Source organism: Schistocerca nitens, chromosome 8 (genome assembly GCF_023898315.1).
Source record: "Schistocerca nitens isolate TAMUIC-IGC-003100 chromosome 8, iqSchNite1.1, whole genome shotgun sequence".
NCBI classification, from domain to species: Eukaryota; Metazoa; Arthropoda; class Insecta; order Orthoptera; family Acrididae; genus Schistocerca; species Schistocerca nitens.
In genome coordinates this window covers 212,400,168-212,417,156 of record NC_064621.1, presented here as the reverse complement: position 1 = coordinate 212,417,156, position 16,989 = coordinate 212,400,168, and the positions used below count along the sequence as shown (strand labels likewise).

Genomic DNA, 16,989 nt, shown 5'->3' with positions numbered 1-16,989 from the left:
TAATAGACAGGAAACTAACAATGAACGAACACAGAGCGTACGTGTGTTCCAAGCTCTCCCGTGTTAATAGAGCTTCTGAGGAGGTTGAAAGGTGTATTAAGTGACCAATATCTCATAACAGTATATTATGCCCTATTCCATAGCCACATCAATAATGGCCTATGTTATGGGGACATTCTGCAGGTTGTAAGGATGTGCTAATTCTACAGAAAAAAGCTCTCAGAATAATCACATCAAGCAAAAGACAGGCGCACTGCAGGCCTATATTCAAACAGTTAGGAATTATGACTGTCTTCAGCCAGTATGTGTTTTTATGTCTCATCAGCGTGAAAGAAAACCAAGGAGTCTTCAGCATGAGGCAAGATATACACAATCACAATACCCGTAACAAGAGGAGCATCGAAATACCCAGGTGTCGACTGACGTGAACGCAATACAGCTTTCCAGTGGTTGCCCTAAAGATGTTCAACTCACTGCCTCAAGAAGTGCAACCCATGCCGCTAGGAACATTCAGAAGGAGAGAAGCACAGGACCTGAAAGAACGCCCATTGTACTCCATTGGTGAATTCTTTAATAGTGACCAAAGTGAATGGACAAACAAATATTGTTTCTATTAAGTATAAATGTCTTAATTTTGTGAATATTTTTTAAATGTATATATGTAATTAATCTTGACGCAGTCCGTCCAGTCATGGTTGGTAAACGACACAGATCCAGTAATAAAGTAATAAGGATTGCTCCCTGGAGTAAGTCTCTGGACCGAACCAGAGGTTCTACTAACTGTTTTCGGCGTTCCGTTCCATCATTTATGAATCGCTCTTGACCATTAAAGCTTCTGAATTATGGAAAAATAAGTAGCGCCATATGAACAGTACATATATGGCAAGTTTGCACCTGCCACCAATGTGAAAGGGACCATTCACTTGCTATATTCGCGAGTGCCGTTGAAACGCTTAATCAATGATTACGCACGCATCCCAAATGAGCAGAAACATCGACCAATTGACGAAAGAATTTTTTTGCGTTATTGAACACGAAGTCAGAAAATTGGAATAAAGTAATGAATCTCAAAAAGAAAATTGCTGTTAGTTGATGGCAAATTACCACTAAGTTCCCAGTATTCAATTTTAAGTAAGATCCACATGTAAGTTCGCTGTCTATGCTTCGACAGAAACGGCGAAGAGAACTTTAAATACATCGTAGCCAGAATTAGAATAAGAGAAATATCACGTAGCAAAAATTTCGTAATATAGAGGAGATAGTGTCTCTGCCGTCAATGACATAAATGAAAGACAGAATGGCATTTTTTTTATTGTAAGACCAGAGGCAGTGTTTAAATACAAAATCAGACTCCGCAATCGTATGACTTATGTAATAGAAATAAAATGCCTGTTATGTTTTCGCAAGCAGCAATTTTGCTGCATTTCGTTCCTCATTATTTAGCGCGTCTTTTAGACATTGAGTTCGTGACGGAAAGCTGGCAACAAAGAAGCGGAAGGATGAAACGAGTTTGTTTTTTGAGCGAGGCTATTTCGAAGTAAAAAGTCCTGATCAAGTATCTTTTTCATGTCTGGCTGTCAGTTTTGAACGTGACAGCGCAGTGTTTCCGAGAGTAACCAAAATTGACCTTTAACCCATCTGTCCAACATTAAGAAAGGAGTGCCGGTAGTTGTAATATGCGACTGATGTAGGTCGACAGCATTAGCTGCGATGTTCTGATTAATTATTGTATTTCGAAGGAATGTAGGTCTATTCAATAAGTGAAATTGTCATTTCATATCCATAGATACATAAGCAAAATCCCGACACCAAACTAAGGTTAGTTGAAAAGTACTGAAGTACCTTTTCAAGGCTCATTTAATGTTGGTTCTGTACTGGTGCAAAGTATGTAATTTATATGGCATCAGCTTCAGATTTGTTTTCTAGCTGACCGAGTTAATACATTTGAGAAATGTTAATGACACTTAAATGAATTACAGGGACACATGAGTATTTTAAGGTATGCCACTTGGAACAGATGTAAATTAGGACCAACATTGAAAGAAATGGGTAGGAGTACACGCATTTTCGCATCTTCTCCCGCACAAAGAAGAATTGGAGTGTTATGTCGAATCCTAAGCCCGCCTCATCCAAACAATGTTAGCGCTAGCAACCTTCGTAGAAATTCGTCAAGTGGTGAGTATTGTTACATGTGGATCTTTTGGTTTATAAAATGGAATTGGAAGTAAGTCCGATTCCTCGGAAATTGTGCAGTAAATTCATACCTCTGACCAATTCTCTTTATGAACCGTCTCATGAGGATGAAGTCATGTCTGTATTATTCTGGTCGTTTATTCACCCTAATGGCTTTGTTGTAGAGGTACAAGTGAAATGAAATGGTTCAAATGGCTCTGAGCACTATGGGACTTAACACAAGTGAAATGAACAATTAGCAGAGCTGCACCAAATTTGCAGTACGTCCATTTGATCTTTCAGTCTCATAAACACTTTTCAAACTTTCAAGATTATTACTGAACAGTCACATTAATTGAGTCTTAGCATTTGTGTGTTGATACTGACTGTGGAATGTTCTAGTTAACTAAAGTTGGATTAGACTGTTACAGATAGTGCTATAATCAGTGCAATGATCAGTTTTGAAATGTGCTGCCATGGAATCTATAATTTATTTGTCCAAACAGTGTGTTTCATTTAGGTGTGCTAGTCTACTTCAGACATTAGGTCCAAGAATGATGAATATGAATATGATCAAGACAAATTATGTAACACACTCTTCATTGCCTTTATATAAATTTTCCTCACTGTACTGTATGGCTGTCAGCATACAAGTCTACCTTTTGTTGTAGTAGCTTGTCAGTAAAATGGAATTTTGAAAAAGAACTGTGGCATGTGTTTGATGTGTGACAGAAACTTGTTACCTTATTTACCTGTTTTCCTTATTCCATTCTTTCTTGTATATTTGTGCCATTCTTTACAATCCAGCAAATGTCAGAATTCTTCAAGTGCTTTTGTTCCTGTTTTTTTTGTTTATAAATCTACTGAAGAAATTGTTTAATGTCTGTCACAGATAGCTCCAAGAATTTTTAGATGGAAGTACAAGGGTGGGCTGAAAAGTAATGGATGCCTCCGAATATTTTATGTGAACTCTTACAACTTTTAAAATGAAGCAAACTTTATTAACAGTCTACATCTCTAATGTTCATGTCTACATATTTATTTCTTAACTTAGTCACCCTGGTGACGCACACATGTCTTCCAATGAGAGTTCGATTAGTTGATACCGTCACTGTAGTATGTTTGACTTTGTTGATGGAGCCACATCATCACCTTTGCTTGCACTATTTCTTCCCTTCCAAAGTGAAGTCCTCGAAGTTGTTCTTTATACTTTGGGAAACATCTTAAAATAGGATGAGGCCAAGTTGGGATTCGAGGATGATAGAGACAGTGAACTCAATACTTCAGATTGTTGCAGATGTTGCAGTGCTCCTGTGGGGCCCAGCTTCATCTCCATACATAGCTTTCATTCTTCTATAGATTTCAATTGGAGGCATCTTTTCTATGGTTAGAAACTTGCCTGTAGCACACTGTTTCTGAAACACCAACATAGTTATGCTACACTCTGCCATGTTACATGCTACAGTTCGGAGGTCTCTAGCAGCAGAGTGTTGCCACTTGTGTCATCGAAGCAGGAAGTTGACTGAGTTATGTGCTAACCATTTAATACCTCAACCGATATTGAGAACAGAATAAAACATTACTTTTCTGCACTCCCTCATACATAAAATGAGCTCACATTTGCTTGTAGCAGTCCATAACTTTGAATCAAAAGCAGTAACAGTGTAATTTTCTCATTTGTATTTTCACAAGAGAACAGTGACAGTGTAATTTTCTTCTTCGTATTTTCATGAGAGACAGTGGCATTTATGTGGTAGATTTAATGGCTATTCAGAATATTCATAATTTAATTATGATCATATTTGAAGCCCCGAAAAATTCCTGCATTTAACTTCATGTTTCTAGCTGAGAGAGGTTTAGATTTTAAATTTACTGGTGGCCATTGAAAGTGAAAGACAGTGAAGGTGGCTTGCACAAATATCGAATTGTCATGATGTCTACTGTATGAAAGAGGGTAACGTTTTAGTGCAACCGCACAAAACAGGTAGGTGTAATGGAATCTACGTTATGTATGCTAGGAAAGATTGAGCACTAGGTTTCTCAATCAGGAATCACATTTGAATGTTATATATTTGTGAGAAGATAATGTTGTGCCCTGTGTGAGAAGTAGAAACATCCAACAGTGTCTCTTGGCATTTGGCAGTGTGGGATCATGGCCTATGGAGACTGCAGGTTATTGTTACGTGATATTGGTGCTTGCATTGGTTGAAATCTCGCCACCATTGTCATGCAAATAACATATTCATGGGTTCAGGGAGAGGGGAGGGGGGGTGGGTGGGGGATGAAGGGCCTACTCAATGCCATGTAGGATCTCAATGGCCCTTCAGGACTTCCACCTGAAAGGAAAGACGCATTTGCTCGGCCATTCAGTATCGCAAAGCCTATCACCTATGCCTGGGATCAGGAAATGGGATTCTTTGTAAGGCGACAAGTATTGACAAAGACACTGTGATGATATCTGGAGTCCATGAGCTGTCAACACGGTGATCATTGTTGGGGCTTCTCTGGACAAGACATCTGATGAAGGTGAGCAGATAATGGGACACACAACTAGAACTCTGGACGTAGGGTTACCATAATGTTGTCATTTAAGACAAGTGTTGGTTCTGTGTACAGTATTACAATGGACATATCTGTATGTGGAAGCTTCAAGGAGAAGGAACATTGCTCGATTGCATTTGTCACAACCATCTGGGCCAGCACCTGGTTTATGGTATGGGTTGCTACACAACACATCACCTTTGGTTCACACAGCTGGTAATTTGGACAGAAGTTGTTATATAGTGATGTGTTAAGGCTAGTGTCAGAGCCCTGTCTTTGACATCTCACTGATATTACTCTTCAGCGAGATAACACATAGGCGCATGGTTCCTGATACAACAGTGTTAGGCTGTTACCCTGGTCAGGACATTATCCAGATCTGTCACCCATTGAGAAACACATGGTCATGGCATTCTGAGAGACTGGCAGGCTGCCAGTCACTATGATGTACCTGTATGTGCTATCCAAGCTCAGAAGGAATTTTTCACTCTTCAGCAGAGTGCACACTGATATGGAACATCCTCGCAGATTAAAACTGTGTGCCAGACCGAGACTTGAATTTGGGACCTTTACCTTCAGTGGGCTAGTGGTCTACCAACTGAGCTACCCAAGCACAACTCATGGCCCATCCTCACAGCTTTACTTCTGCCAATACCCTGTCTCCTACCTTCCAAACTTCATTGCTATTGGTGGCAGGTTGTGAGCTGTGCTTTGGTAGAACACTTCACTGGCCATGAAAGGCAAAGGACTTGAGTTCAAGTCTTGGTCCAGGACAGTATTTCTTAAGCTCAGATGAGCTCATTGTCCAGCCAGGTTACAGCCATTATTGCTGCCAGAGGTGACAGCTCTGTGTTCTAAATTTTGCACAGTTTATACCCCCATATCACATCCAAATTTAAATCGTGTAATCTTTGTACTACACTGTTTACATGTGATAAGTAGAATTTCATTATCTATCCTTCCTAGTGTTTCAGTATCAATGGCCAGCAGTGTGCATAAAATTTCATCACATGACAACAATTTTAATGCAGATTTTTATCTAAATGATGCAATCACCTGAAAGAAGATGCTCCAGTTTGGTTCTCGACTAGATATAAATGGTAGAGTAGTCGTTATTCATTGCATAATGGATGTATAAGGTTTTGAATTTTTTGACATCAATTTTATACCATTTGTTATGCAACGAGTAATTCAGTTTGATCAGTTAGGATGGGGAAAGATTTTTACATCCCCATCTCCATCAATTCTGAGCAAACCACAGTGAAGGACATAGAAAAAGGTTCTTTCCATTATACTGCTTCTTCTATTCTGTTCGGATATGGACTGCAGGGATGAAGAATGCTTAAAAGCATCTGTTCATACCATAAGTAGTTTCATCTCGTTTTGGTAGTTTGTACGGGAGCGATATGTAGGAGGCTGCAAAACTGTCACTTCTTAGATTGGAGCCATATGACTGAAAACTGTGCTGTCCTCCTAAATCATTCAGTGGTGCTTTTTTTATTTTTATTTTTTTATTAGGGGATTCTCCATCCCACCCAGATAATGAGAGCTGTAGGAGACCACAGGATATTAGTGTAAGATCCAAAGTAATGCCCCTCCCCCCCCCCTCCCCCCAACAGATGAGACTATTAAAATACTAGTAATTAGCTCCCACAGCATTCACAACTAAATTCCAGGGTTTGGGGCACTCTAAAGTAATGGTGCTTACACAATACTTTGTACAGAAGGCTGGCTAAAACCTGAACTCGACACCAGTGAGATTTTTTGAATAAATCATATGTACATATCAACTGGATAGGCTACTGGGAAACAGAGGTGGTGTATTTACTGTTGCGTTTATTGTAGTGAACAAGAAATTCAAATCCACAGAGAGGAAAATTGAAGCTGCATGCTAGATCATGTGAGAAAGACTGCAAGGCTGGGCATAAACTTGTAATTGAGTTCTCTTTTGACTACCAATCTCATCTTCCAGTTGTAACTGGAAACTTTAGAGAAAACCTCAAATTGCTACTGCATTTGTTCCCCAGCCATACTGTCATCATTAGAGGTAACTTTCATTCATCCAATAATTCACTTCAGTAATAATAAGGCATTAAGATAGATACTGCAAAATAGTATTAAATGCCTTCTCTGAAAAATATGTAGCATGGATAGTTCAGAAAGTCACTCATTATGGAAATATATTGGATATGATGGAAACAAATAGGCCTGCCTTTGAGGATATCCACACTGAAACTGGTAACAGTGTCTAGAAGGCAATTTTCAGAATGATGATTAGCAAAGTATGAAAGGCAATTGGAAGAAGTAGGAAGATTGACATGTTTAGATGAAGAGGCAGCATTGTAGTATCTCATATAGAAATTGAAACATTTAGCTCTGAGCAGTAGCATGTAGGTAACAGTTGTTCAGTTTCAGGAGAATAGTTGATCAAGCAATGAATAGATATAGATGTGGTAGATCAGTTCATGATGTGAGGGATAACACAATCTCATAAAAAAAAACTTCTAAAGACTCAGCGACTACTGCTCAGCATGTGTAAATAGAGAGATGCTAAACGAATTGCATTTAATTCTCAGAAGCACAATATATGAAACCTTCAATGACTACTGTAGCAAAATCTTATTGAAAGACCTCTCACAAAACATAAAGAAATTGTGTTTATGTGTAAAGTCATCAGTGACACCAAAATTAGTGTACAGAGACTTGTGGATGAAATTGAAGGTAGGAAAGCAAAAGTGGAAAAGTTTAATTCTGTTTTCAAATATTCCTTTACAAAGGAAGATCCAGTAGTAAAGACCCAGTTCCTTCCTCCACCACTATGGAGCTGTGTGATACAGGTATTAGAGTCAACAGCATTGAGAAACAGCTGAATTTGTGAAATTGAAGGAAGCTCCAAACTAATGGAATGCCTATTAAATTCTATGTAGAAGTTGTGGCTCATTTAGCTCCTCATTAACCATACTGTACTATGTGTGTTTGGATAGCTCAGGACTTGCCTGCCAAAAGTAAAGGTCACAGGTCTGAGTCTCAGTCTGGCTCTCAGTTTTCATCTGCCACGAAGTTTCATACTATACTGTAAATTACTCAAATGAAAAGCTGTGCTCAGTGGTTGGAAGAAAGCACAGGTTACACTGAGCTGTATTCTGAGCTGAAACATAATGAGGTATCTTGAACAGACTCACCTCCACTATGCCAACCAGCATGCATTTCCAAAACAAAACCCAGTTCACACAACCTTTCTCATATAACATTCTGATAGAGAAGGGAAAATTAATGTGGAGATATTTAAAAAGGAAGAAGTAAGTATATATTTGAAAAAAATCGTAGTGAAAAGAACGCATACATACTATTTGTCAGACAGCAATAACAACTATTGGATTATTCTGAAACAGTTTGTCTTAAAGAGAAGAATAATTTTAAGAAACAACAGGTAAAGGAAAATGCAAGAAGATGGAAGAAAGAAAAAAATATAAAAATTCTGCCTTAGAGGTAGGAAGAAAAAGATGTAAGGTTCTAAGTCATCAGTTTCAAAGATAAAATGATAAAGGTAGGGGGGCATGGCTTCAACAGGAATTTGATGAACTACAAAGGAAGGGGAAATATGATTTGATGTATGGAGAATAAATAACTTTGACTCTGGAAAAAGAAAGGGGAAGGCATACACTATGTTGTTGATAAAAGATGAAGGTGTTACTGAAATAGCAGAAAAGCAAGGCAAATCAGTGAGTGGAAGGGGTATGTGGAAGAATTATGAGGCAAAACGTCATCCAGATACTTTATGCATGGAGATAAAAAATCTCCAGTAATTATGGAAGACATAGAGATGGTCTTTAAGGGAATAATAATGAAAAAGCAACTGGCAGAGATGGGATTCTGATTGAACTCATCATAACTTTAAGCCAAGGAAAGGTGAAAAGACTGCATTTGTGCAGCAACATGTATGAGAAAGGTGAGTGACCAGATAGTGTCACAGAAATGATGATGGTGCCAATACCAAAGAAAACTAATATCACTAAATGTATGGAATATATTACAATAAGTTGACTAACTCATTTGACAAAAATTTGTCTAAGAATATCGAATAAATATTTGCAATCTAAAGTTGAGAAACAACTGGGTGTAGAACAGTTCAACTTCAGAAGGTGCAAAATTATGAGCTATCCAATTACATTGTTACAAATAATTGGGGCAAAATACCTAGAAAAAGGTCAGGGAATCTGTACAGCTTTTGTTGACTTGGAAAAACCATTGTGAGAATTTTTCAGACTAAATTTTTGGTTTTCCTGAAGCAGATTGGAGTCAACTGAAAAGAAAGGAGCCTAATAAGCAATCTATATATGACGTAAGTAAAAGTAAGTAATGCTGTAGGAGATTTTTTAATCATGCCACAAGCATCAAATACTGCATATAAAGACAAATAGCGGATTAAATTCATAAAGATAAAATTTGTAAAACTTAAGATTGTGTACCAATGTACATGTAACATATAATATCGTATAGGGCTAAGAAATTTTTAACCGAAAGCTGGACTTATCTAGCACAGTTGGAGGTAACCTTCACAAGCTCCTCAACAGTGAAGATGCTTGTTCACAATAGCAGTGGTTTACTTTTGTTTCTTGCAGTCTTTTCAAAGATCTTCACAAGCCCACTCATTTATATCTTCCCTTGGTACTGACCATTCTTGCATTTTTTTCTGGCCACATTTCTGCTCTGGCTTCTTGGGATGTATTGCTGAGATTTTCTGTGTGTGCAGGAAACTCCTCATCAATTTAAGCCTATAATGGTGTCAGAAAAGAGGGTGGACCATAAGTGTAAATGATTTAGTTTTTTCCTTCTTCACATCTGACATTAGTGGGAGTGATACCGGCAATGCAGTATGCTTGTCAGTTGGTGTTGGTCTAAAACAGCCTACAATGATGCAACATGACTCATTGAGTAGTATGTCCACTTGTTTGGCATGATTGGAGTTATACCACACAGGATATGTGTATGCAGCTTAGTAGTGCAAGGCTAAAGCTGTAGTCCTTGCTGTCCTAGGTTGTGCACCCCATGTAGTCGGACAAAACTATTATACCAAACACGAGCAGAAAAATGGGAGGCATACATCCAGCATCAAATGGTAAAAAAGGGTTCAGTCACCCACTATATCATCAAGCCTGAGATGATCGTATGCCAACAGAATGGAGACATTAGTTCAGTATCTACTCAGAACTATGTTGCCAGGTGATACGACAATGGAAGACACGGAGTACCATCAGCATCTTCGATCTGAATTACTAGAGCAGCATGTGAATAATAGTGTTGTGATTCCTTACCCAGGAGGAAGTGAGGCTGGCAGTGATGAAGTTAAAGAAGAAGGAAGCACCAGGGCCTGACAGATTATGGCAGAAGTGTTGCACCGGATATTAGACCTAGTTGTACCATATATAAAAGAGTTATTAAACATATGTTTCTTACAGGGATGGGTGCTCAGGATCTGGAAAATCTGCATATCATTGTACGAAAAAAAGGGGGAAGAGAAAGCCTTAAGAGAACCAAAATCTTACAGACAATTTATTTGGTAAATGCTCTAGGCAAAGTACAGGAGAAACTCTTCTGTCTTACTACCTGGCCATGGAAGTTTTCAGCTGCAACAAGAATGTGCTACGGTACAACTTTAATTATTATTTTGGGTTGGAGGTTGAGTGTTTGGGCTCGTGGAGATAAGGACAGCACGGGCTCTATGGCAAGCACAGAGAAGTTTACTCCAATGCCTGACAGGCACATAAGCCATAAGAGAGGCGTGCACAGTTCAAAATGGTTCAAATGGCTCTGAGCACTATGGGACTTAACCTCTGAGGTCATCAGTCCCCTAGAACTTAGAACGTCTTAAACCTAACTAACTTAAGGACATCGCACACATCCATGCCCGAGGCAAGGTTCCAACCTGCAACCGTAGCGGTCGTGTGGTTCCAGACTGTAGTGCCTAGAACCGCTCGGCCACTCCGGCTGGCGGTGTGCACAGTATTGGCTCAAAAGGGGTGAGTATGAAAAGGTAAAAGAAAATGCTGTGAACAAGAGCCACATTGAATAAGGAAATAATGGCAAGTATTGATAAAGAATGGCAAGAAATCTGCGAGTGGGTAGAGACAGGGAGGAGAACTTACCAGTTCTTTCCTTCTGACCAATACTCTAGCTGTCAGGGGTTGATCCCTGTCTGAGCTCCTTACTGGTAATATGAGAACGCACCATAAACAGTTGTAAATGTGAAACAGTCGCACCTCGGACACATCATCTGAGGCTGTTCCAGTAGACAAGATGTTACAGACCAACATACCATGATAGGAATGTCTTTGGTAATACAGCAGTCTGTAACATAATAAGGAATGAGGAACTGTGACATAAGCTGAACTCACTGATAGCTGAAATATCAGCTTATGAACTGCAAGCCTTCATTGCTGAGAGACAACTAGGAAGAGGCAATACATCATGACAACGAGACCCATCATGGCAGATCATCCACATACAGCCACCTTCTGGAAGTAGTGAGGAGTAAGCCTCAGGGAGGACCAAAAGGATTCCCTGAGACCCTAACAGCCATCTTCCAATTTCTACCCCCTGGGTTGCACAGAAGTACATCCCCTGTGAAACCTGAGTTGTGCTTTAGTGTGTTGGGGGCTGACTATTGAGATAAATGAGAAATGTAGCTTGGTTGTGGTACCAAGTACAGTAGTGTTGTGTAGTTTAGTGTAACGCTGTATAATGTAGTGTTGTATTTTAGTGTTGTCCAGAATTACAAATTATACAATTTGTGATTCTGCAGTGCAGTTTAGTAGAGTAGCATTTGTTTTCTCGGTTCTGGATGGAAGTATACATCTATATCTACATGGTTACTCTGCAATTCACACTTAAATGCCTGGTAAAGGGTTCATCAAACCACTTTCATACTACTTCTCTACCATTCCACTCTCAAATGGTGCATGGGAAAAAGGAACACCTAAATCTTTCCGTTCGAGCTCTGATTTCTCTTACTTTATTATGATGATCATTTTTCCCTACGTAGGTGGGCGTCAACAAAATATTTTCACATTCAGAAGCAAAAGTTGGTGACTGAAATTTCGTAAATATATCTCGCCCCAAAGAAAACTGCCTTTGTTTCAGTGACTGCCGCCCCAACTCATATTTCATATCAGTGACACCCTCACCCCTATTACACAATAATAAAAAAAGAGCTGCCCTTCTTTACACTTTTTCGTTGTCGACTGTCAATCCCACCTGGTAAGGATCCCACACTGCACAGCAATATTCCAGCAAAGGACGGACAGGTGTAATATAGCCTGTCTCGCATCTTCTAAGTGTTCTGCCAACAAAGAGCAGTCTTTTTTCCCCCTTCACCACAATATTATCTATGTGGTTTTTCCAATTTAAGTGGCTCGTAATTGTAATTCCTAGGTATTTAGTTGAATTGACAACCCTTAGATTTGTGCGATTTATCACATACCCAAAATTTATCGGATTTCTTTTAGTACCCATGTGGATGACCTCACACTTTTCTTTGTTTTTTGCACCATACAGAAATTCTCTCTAGATCATTTTGTAATTGGAATTGATCGCCTGATGATTTTACTAGACGGTAAATTACAGCATCATCTGCAAACAATCTAAGGGGGCTGCTCAGATTATCACTGAGATTATTTATGTAAATCAGTAACAGCAGAGGGCCTATGACAGTACATTGTGGAATGCCAGATATCACTTCTATCCTACTCAATGATTTACCATCTATCACTGCGAACTGTGACCTCTGTGAGAGGAAATCATGAATCCAGTCACACAACTGAGACGATACTCCACATGCACGCAGTTTGATTAATCATTGCTTGTGAGGAATGGTATCAAAAGCCTTCTGGAAATCTAGGAATATGGAATCGATCTGAGATCCCTTGTCGACAGCATTCATTACTTCATGGGAATAAAGAGCTAGCTGCGTTGCACAAGAATGATATTTTCTGAATCTGTGTTGGTTATGTATCAGTCATTCACTTCAAGATGATTCATAATGCTCAAGTACGTATATGCTCCAAAATCCTACTGCAAATTGAGGTCAGTGATATGGGTCTGTAATTCAATGGGTTACTCCTATTTCCTTTCTTGAATATTGGTGTGACCTGTGCTACTTTCCAGTCTTTAGGAACAGACCTTTCGTCAAGTGAGCGGTTGTATATGATTGCTTTGAAAGGCACTATAAGGCACTATTGTATCTGCACACTCTGAAAGGAACCTGATTGGTACACCATCTGGACTGGAAGACTTGCCTTTCTTAAGTGATCTGAGCTGTTTCGCAACACCTAAGATATCTACTTTTATGTCAGTCATGCTAACAGCTATTCTGATTTCGAACTCTGGAATATTTACTTCATCTTCTTTCTTGAAGGAATTACGGAAAACTGTATTTAGTAACTCTGCTTTAGTGGCACCATCATCGGTAACATTTCCATCGCTATTGCGCAGTGACAGTATTGACCTTTTTGCCACTGATCTACTTTGCATACGACCAGAATCTCTTTGAGTTTTCTACCATATTTTGAGACTACCGTATTTTGAGACAATGTTTCATTGTGGAAACTATTAAAATCATCTCGCATTTATGTCCGCACTAAATTTACCTGTGTGCCAATGGACAAAGAATTGTAAGTAGAATTCTTATTTTCCCTTTTATTGTAAATTATTTTTAAAAATGTGTGTCCTCCCCCCCCCCCCCCTCCCAAACCATAATGTATAGTTATTCTAACACATTTGAAATTATGTTAAAATATTATGTGCTATATTCATGCCAATTAATGTGCAACATTTGGTCTCTTGTATTATCTAGGTAAATTGCAAATTAATAATACCCCGTGTAGTGCCTGCTAGTTTGTGCATGTTGTTGATTCTAGCAACTACTTTATGCACTGTGTTCATACAATGTTTCCTGTAAGTAATTGCTTTATTTATTATGACGCCCAAGTGTTTTGAGGTACCACAATGCTGTAGCAGTATTCCATCTCTGCTACTTGTAGTGTTATTGATGGCTGTTTGTTCCTTAGGTGAAAAACACGGGTTTGGGTCTTTGAGGGGTTAGGTTTGAGGTTGTTTTTCTTGTATTAGACAGCCAGTTGTTCAAGGGCTTCTGATAGTTTCTTTCCATTGGTCTCAAACTTGTTTGCATGGGCTGCAGTGGCACAGTCATCTGTATGTATAAAACTTTGAGTGCCTTCTGGGAGTGGCTGGTCATTGGTATAAATAAGTACTGACAAACAATAGAGCCAGGAAGCCATTCTTTTGTGTTCTCCACCAGCTTCTTTGCCACTGAAAATTGATAAAGAATCTTTTATTTTGGAGAAAATTTCCTATCATTTGTCTCGTGTTATAATCTTTGCTTGGTGCGTACACTTTCCAAAATACTAATTGGTGGCTGACTGCATTATAAGCAGTTGATAAATTTAACAGAGGCCCAGCACTTCTTCTTTCCTCAAATCCATATTCACTGTTGATTGGCGACTCGATGGAGTGCTGTGTGCACAACTACCATATATGTTAAATTAAAAGGAAGGTCAGCATTGGTCGTAATATTGATGTTTTATTGATAGCAGAATCGTTTTTTGATCACATAGTGATCATCTTCAGTGCTGTACACATTAAAATCAGACACTGGTATCAAGTTATCAATAACCAAAACTGAGAAGCGATCACAATCAATTGTGAAAAACTGAATGAAGGTGGATGAGAAAATACAGATGTAAACAGTTAAGAGGAGGAAATGAATTTTGCTGGGATATTGGATGAGGACACATTGATGGTTGAAACTGGGAGGACTGTAAAATGCTGTATTTGCAAAAATGGACCTTCTTGGTAAAAGTGCATTTCTAGTGTCCACATCTATTGCACTGCATGGTGATGTTGATGACAACCTGCATGATGAATATAGGAACTGGATATGATGAATCATGAGTCAGTTGCTGGTAGCCAGTTAGAATGCTCGTTCTTGATCTCCTGTTGTTCTTAAATAAAGTTAGCTGACATTTTGTTATATTAGGTTAGAATTTTCACCAAAATTGGAAACAGGACATAGAAGTAGGTTACTGCAATGGAAAAGCTGTGTGGCTAGGGCCTCCCGGTGGGTAGACCATTCGCCTGGTGCAAGTCTTTCGAGTTGATGCCACTTCGGCGACTTGCGTGTCGATGAGGATGAAATGATGATGATAAGGACAACACAACACCCAGTCCTTGAGTGGAGAAAATCTCCGACCCAGCTGGGAATCAAACCTGGGCCGGTAGGTATGACATTCCGTTGCGCTGACCACTCAGCTACCAAGGGCGGACACTGCAATCAAGAATGTATATCTTGGGCTTCACTACATCTCAGTCTACTATAGCAATTGCATTTCTGTATTGAGATTTTTTGGGTTTAACTAACTCACAAGCAAACTATCACATTCGAACCAAACCAAGGCCTTGACTATGTTACTGGTCTCTCCGAAGCACATTCACTTTTCTTTCTGCTCTCCACATGAAAAACAAATGTAATCGATTTGTATCTTATGCTGAAAGAAATTGTGAGATTAAGTGATTCTACTGTATACTATTATCCAATTGGCAAACCAACACAATAACAGTAAAGACCAAATGTGTACTTTTAACTACCTGCTTTATGGGCAGAACACTGTCATTATCATCACCACCACCACCACCACCAGCACCATCATCATGTTAGATGAAGGATGTGAAAATCAAGACTATCAAGCATTTATTGTATAAAGAAATGAAAGCTTTTTGTTCAGTAATACAATTTTTCATTCTTGCCTGACTGCTTAATTTTGATTTCAGATTTTTAATAACTGATAAAAGAAAGCTGTTGCAAAATGTGTCACTAATTGAAATGTGCATCTCCAAATTAAATGTCTTTCATCACATAGTAAACGTGTTCAGCACGTCCACACTTGCTGAACAAATTATTATAACTATCATTATCATTTTTGCATATTCTGAATTTTAACTATGGCTTTGTATATGATATTCAAGACAGTTATGTAACTTTATTAATATTTTTAATTTTTTTATGATAAATATAACATGCAGAGTTTTCATGAAATTCACTTTTTTCCAGATGTGGCTCATATCAAAATAGGCAATGTCTCCAAGCCATTGAGGCCAGCAAAATTAAAGCAGTATGTTCCAGTTAAATACTGTAAGTATTAATTGAAAGTAAACATATCCGCGTGAGCATAAAAACAGATATTTTCGTATGCTAGAAAGAAGTAAAAAATATAGACAAAAATCAACATGTTAATTTATAAATAATTAGAATTAGGAAGTTAAGATCAGAGATGAAAACTCATGCTGTTTTAATCATAAGTGTCATAACTGTACATTATAACTATATTAATATTGGCATTGTAACAAAATTATATTGGCATTATAACATTACAGAGGGAAAGCAATAAAAGTCAGGTTTTCAAAAGAGGATACTCTTTCCTCAGTTTGATAGACAATAAGGAAGATGGGTTCTGTGTAAATATTACAAAATGGCAGATTAAATTATAAATAACTTGCGTAGAAACATGGAAAAATGTTCTTTTGGTGGTGAGTATCTACCAGTGAAGTGGGTGACAGGAGATTCACGGAAAATGATGCTCTTGTTTTTTCTTCTTCGTCTACATTTCAAGAGAGTACACTGCAGTGTACTGCCATTCCACACTGTGAATTTCCATGAAAACTTGTGCCCTGCTGGCAGGGACAGATTTACAGATAGCAGTGTCTTAGGCCAGATCCGTATTGGAACCCTCCCCCCACCTCATGATCCCCTCCACCAGTCCACTAACTTTTTCTTTATGTTTATAATTTTTGTATACTTTTTGTTCCCCTGCAAAACTAAGATTCCATGTTACAATGAAAGTTACTTAAAAGAAATGTATCATGCAGTCCATATGTGTATTCACTGCCAAAACTTTTACATGTATGACAATGCCCTTTTTTTGTTCAGTAGTTTGCTACTCATTTCCAGCAAGACTTGGATTCTTCATGATGCTCATCATATTGAATGGAATGTAGCTGACTTGTGCAATGATGTCAACTGACAATAAAAACAATGTCCACTTGCACACAAATTGATGTGAAGCACGGCTATACAATAGATGTGGCCAGAGTCATTAACAACCTTCCAACTGAACTCGGCAATGAGCCAAACATTTTCACAAAATGAAGAAACTGCAACAGTTACCGAGGCAGTACTGTTTGATTATTTACAGCCGGTTTCAG

At 38.6% G+C, this 16,989-nt stretch overlaps 1 protein-coding gene across 1 annotated transcript in view; it reads left to right on the top strand.

The window, feature by feature from the left end:
• The first annotated feature begins 1,348 nt into the window (after window positions 1-1,348).
• The window catches only part of LOC126198488 (von Willebrand factor A domain-containing protein 8), a 275,162-nt gene continuing 259,521 nt past the window's right edge, over window positions 1,349-16,989 (top strand). Inside the window, exons 1-3 of the mRNA XM_049934860.1 lie at window positions 1,349-1,818; window positions 1,980-2,175; window positions 15,839-15,919. Coding sequence (XP_049790817.1) covers window positions 1,986-2,175; window positions 15,839-15,919 — 271 coding nt within the window. The 5' untranslated portion in view covers window positions 1,349-1,818; window positions 1,980-1,985. The remainder of the gene's footprint in view (window positions 1,819-1,979; window positions 2,176-15,838; window positions 15,920-16,989) is intronic.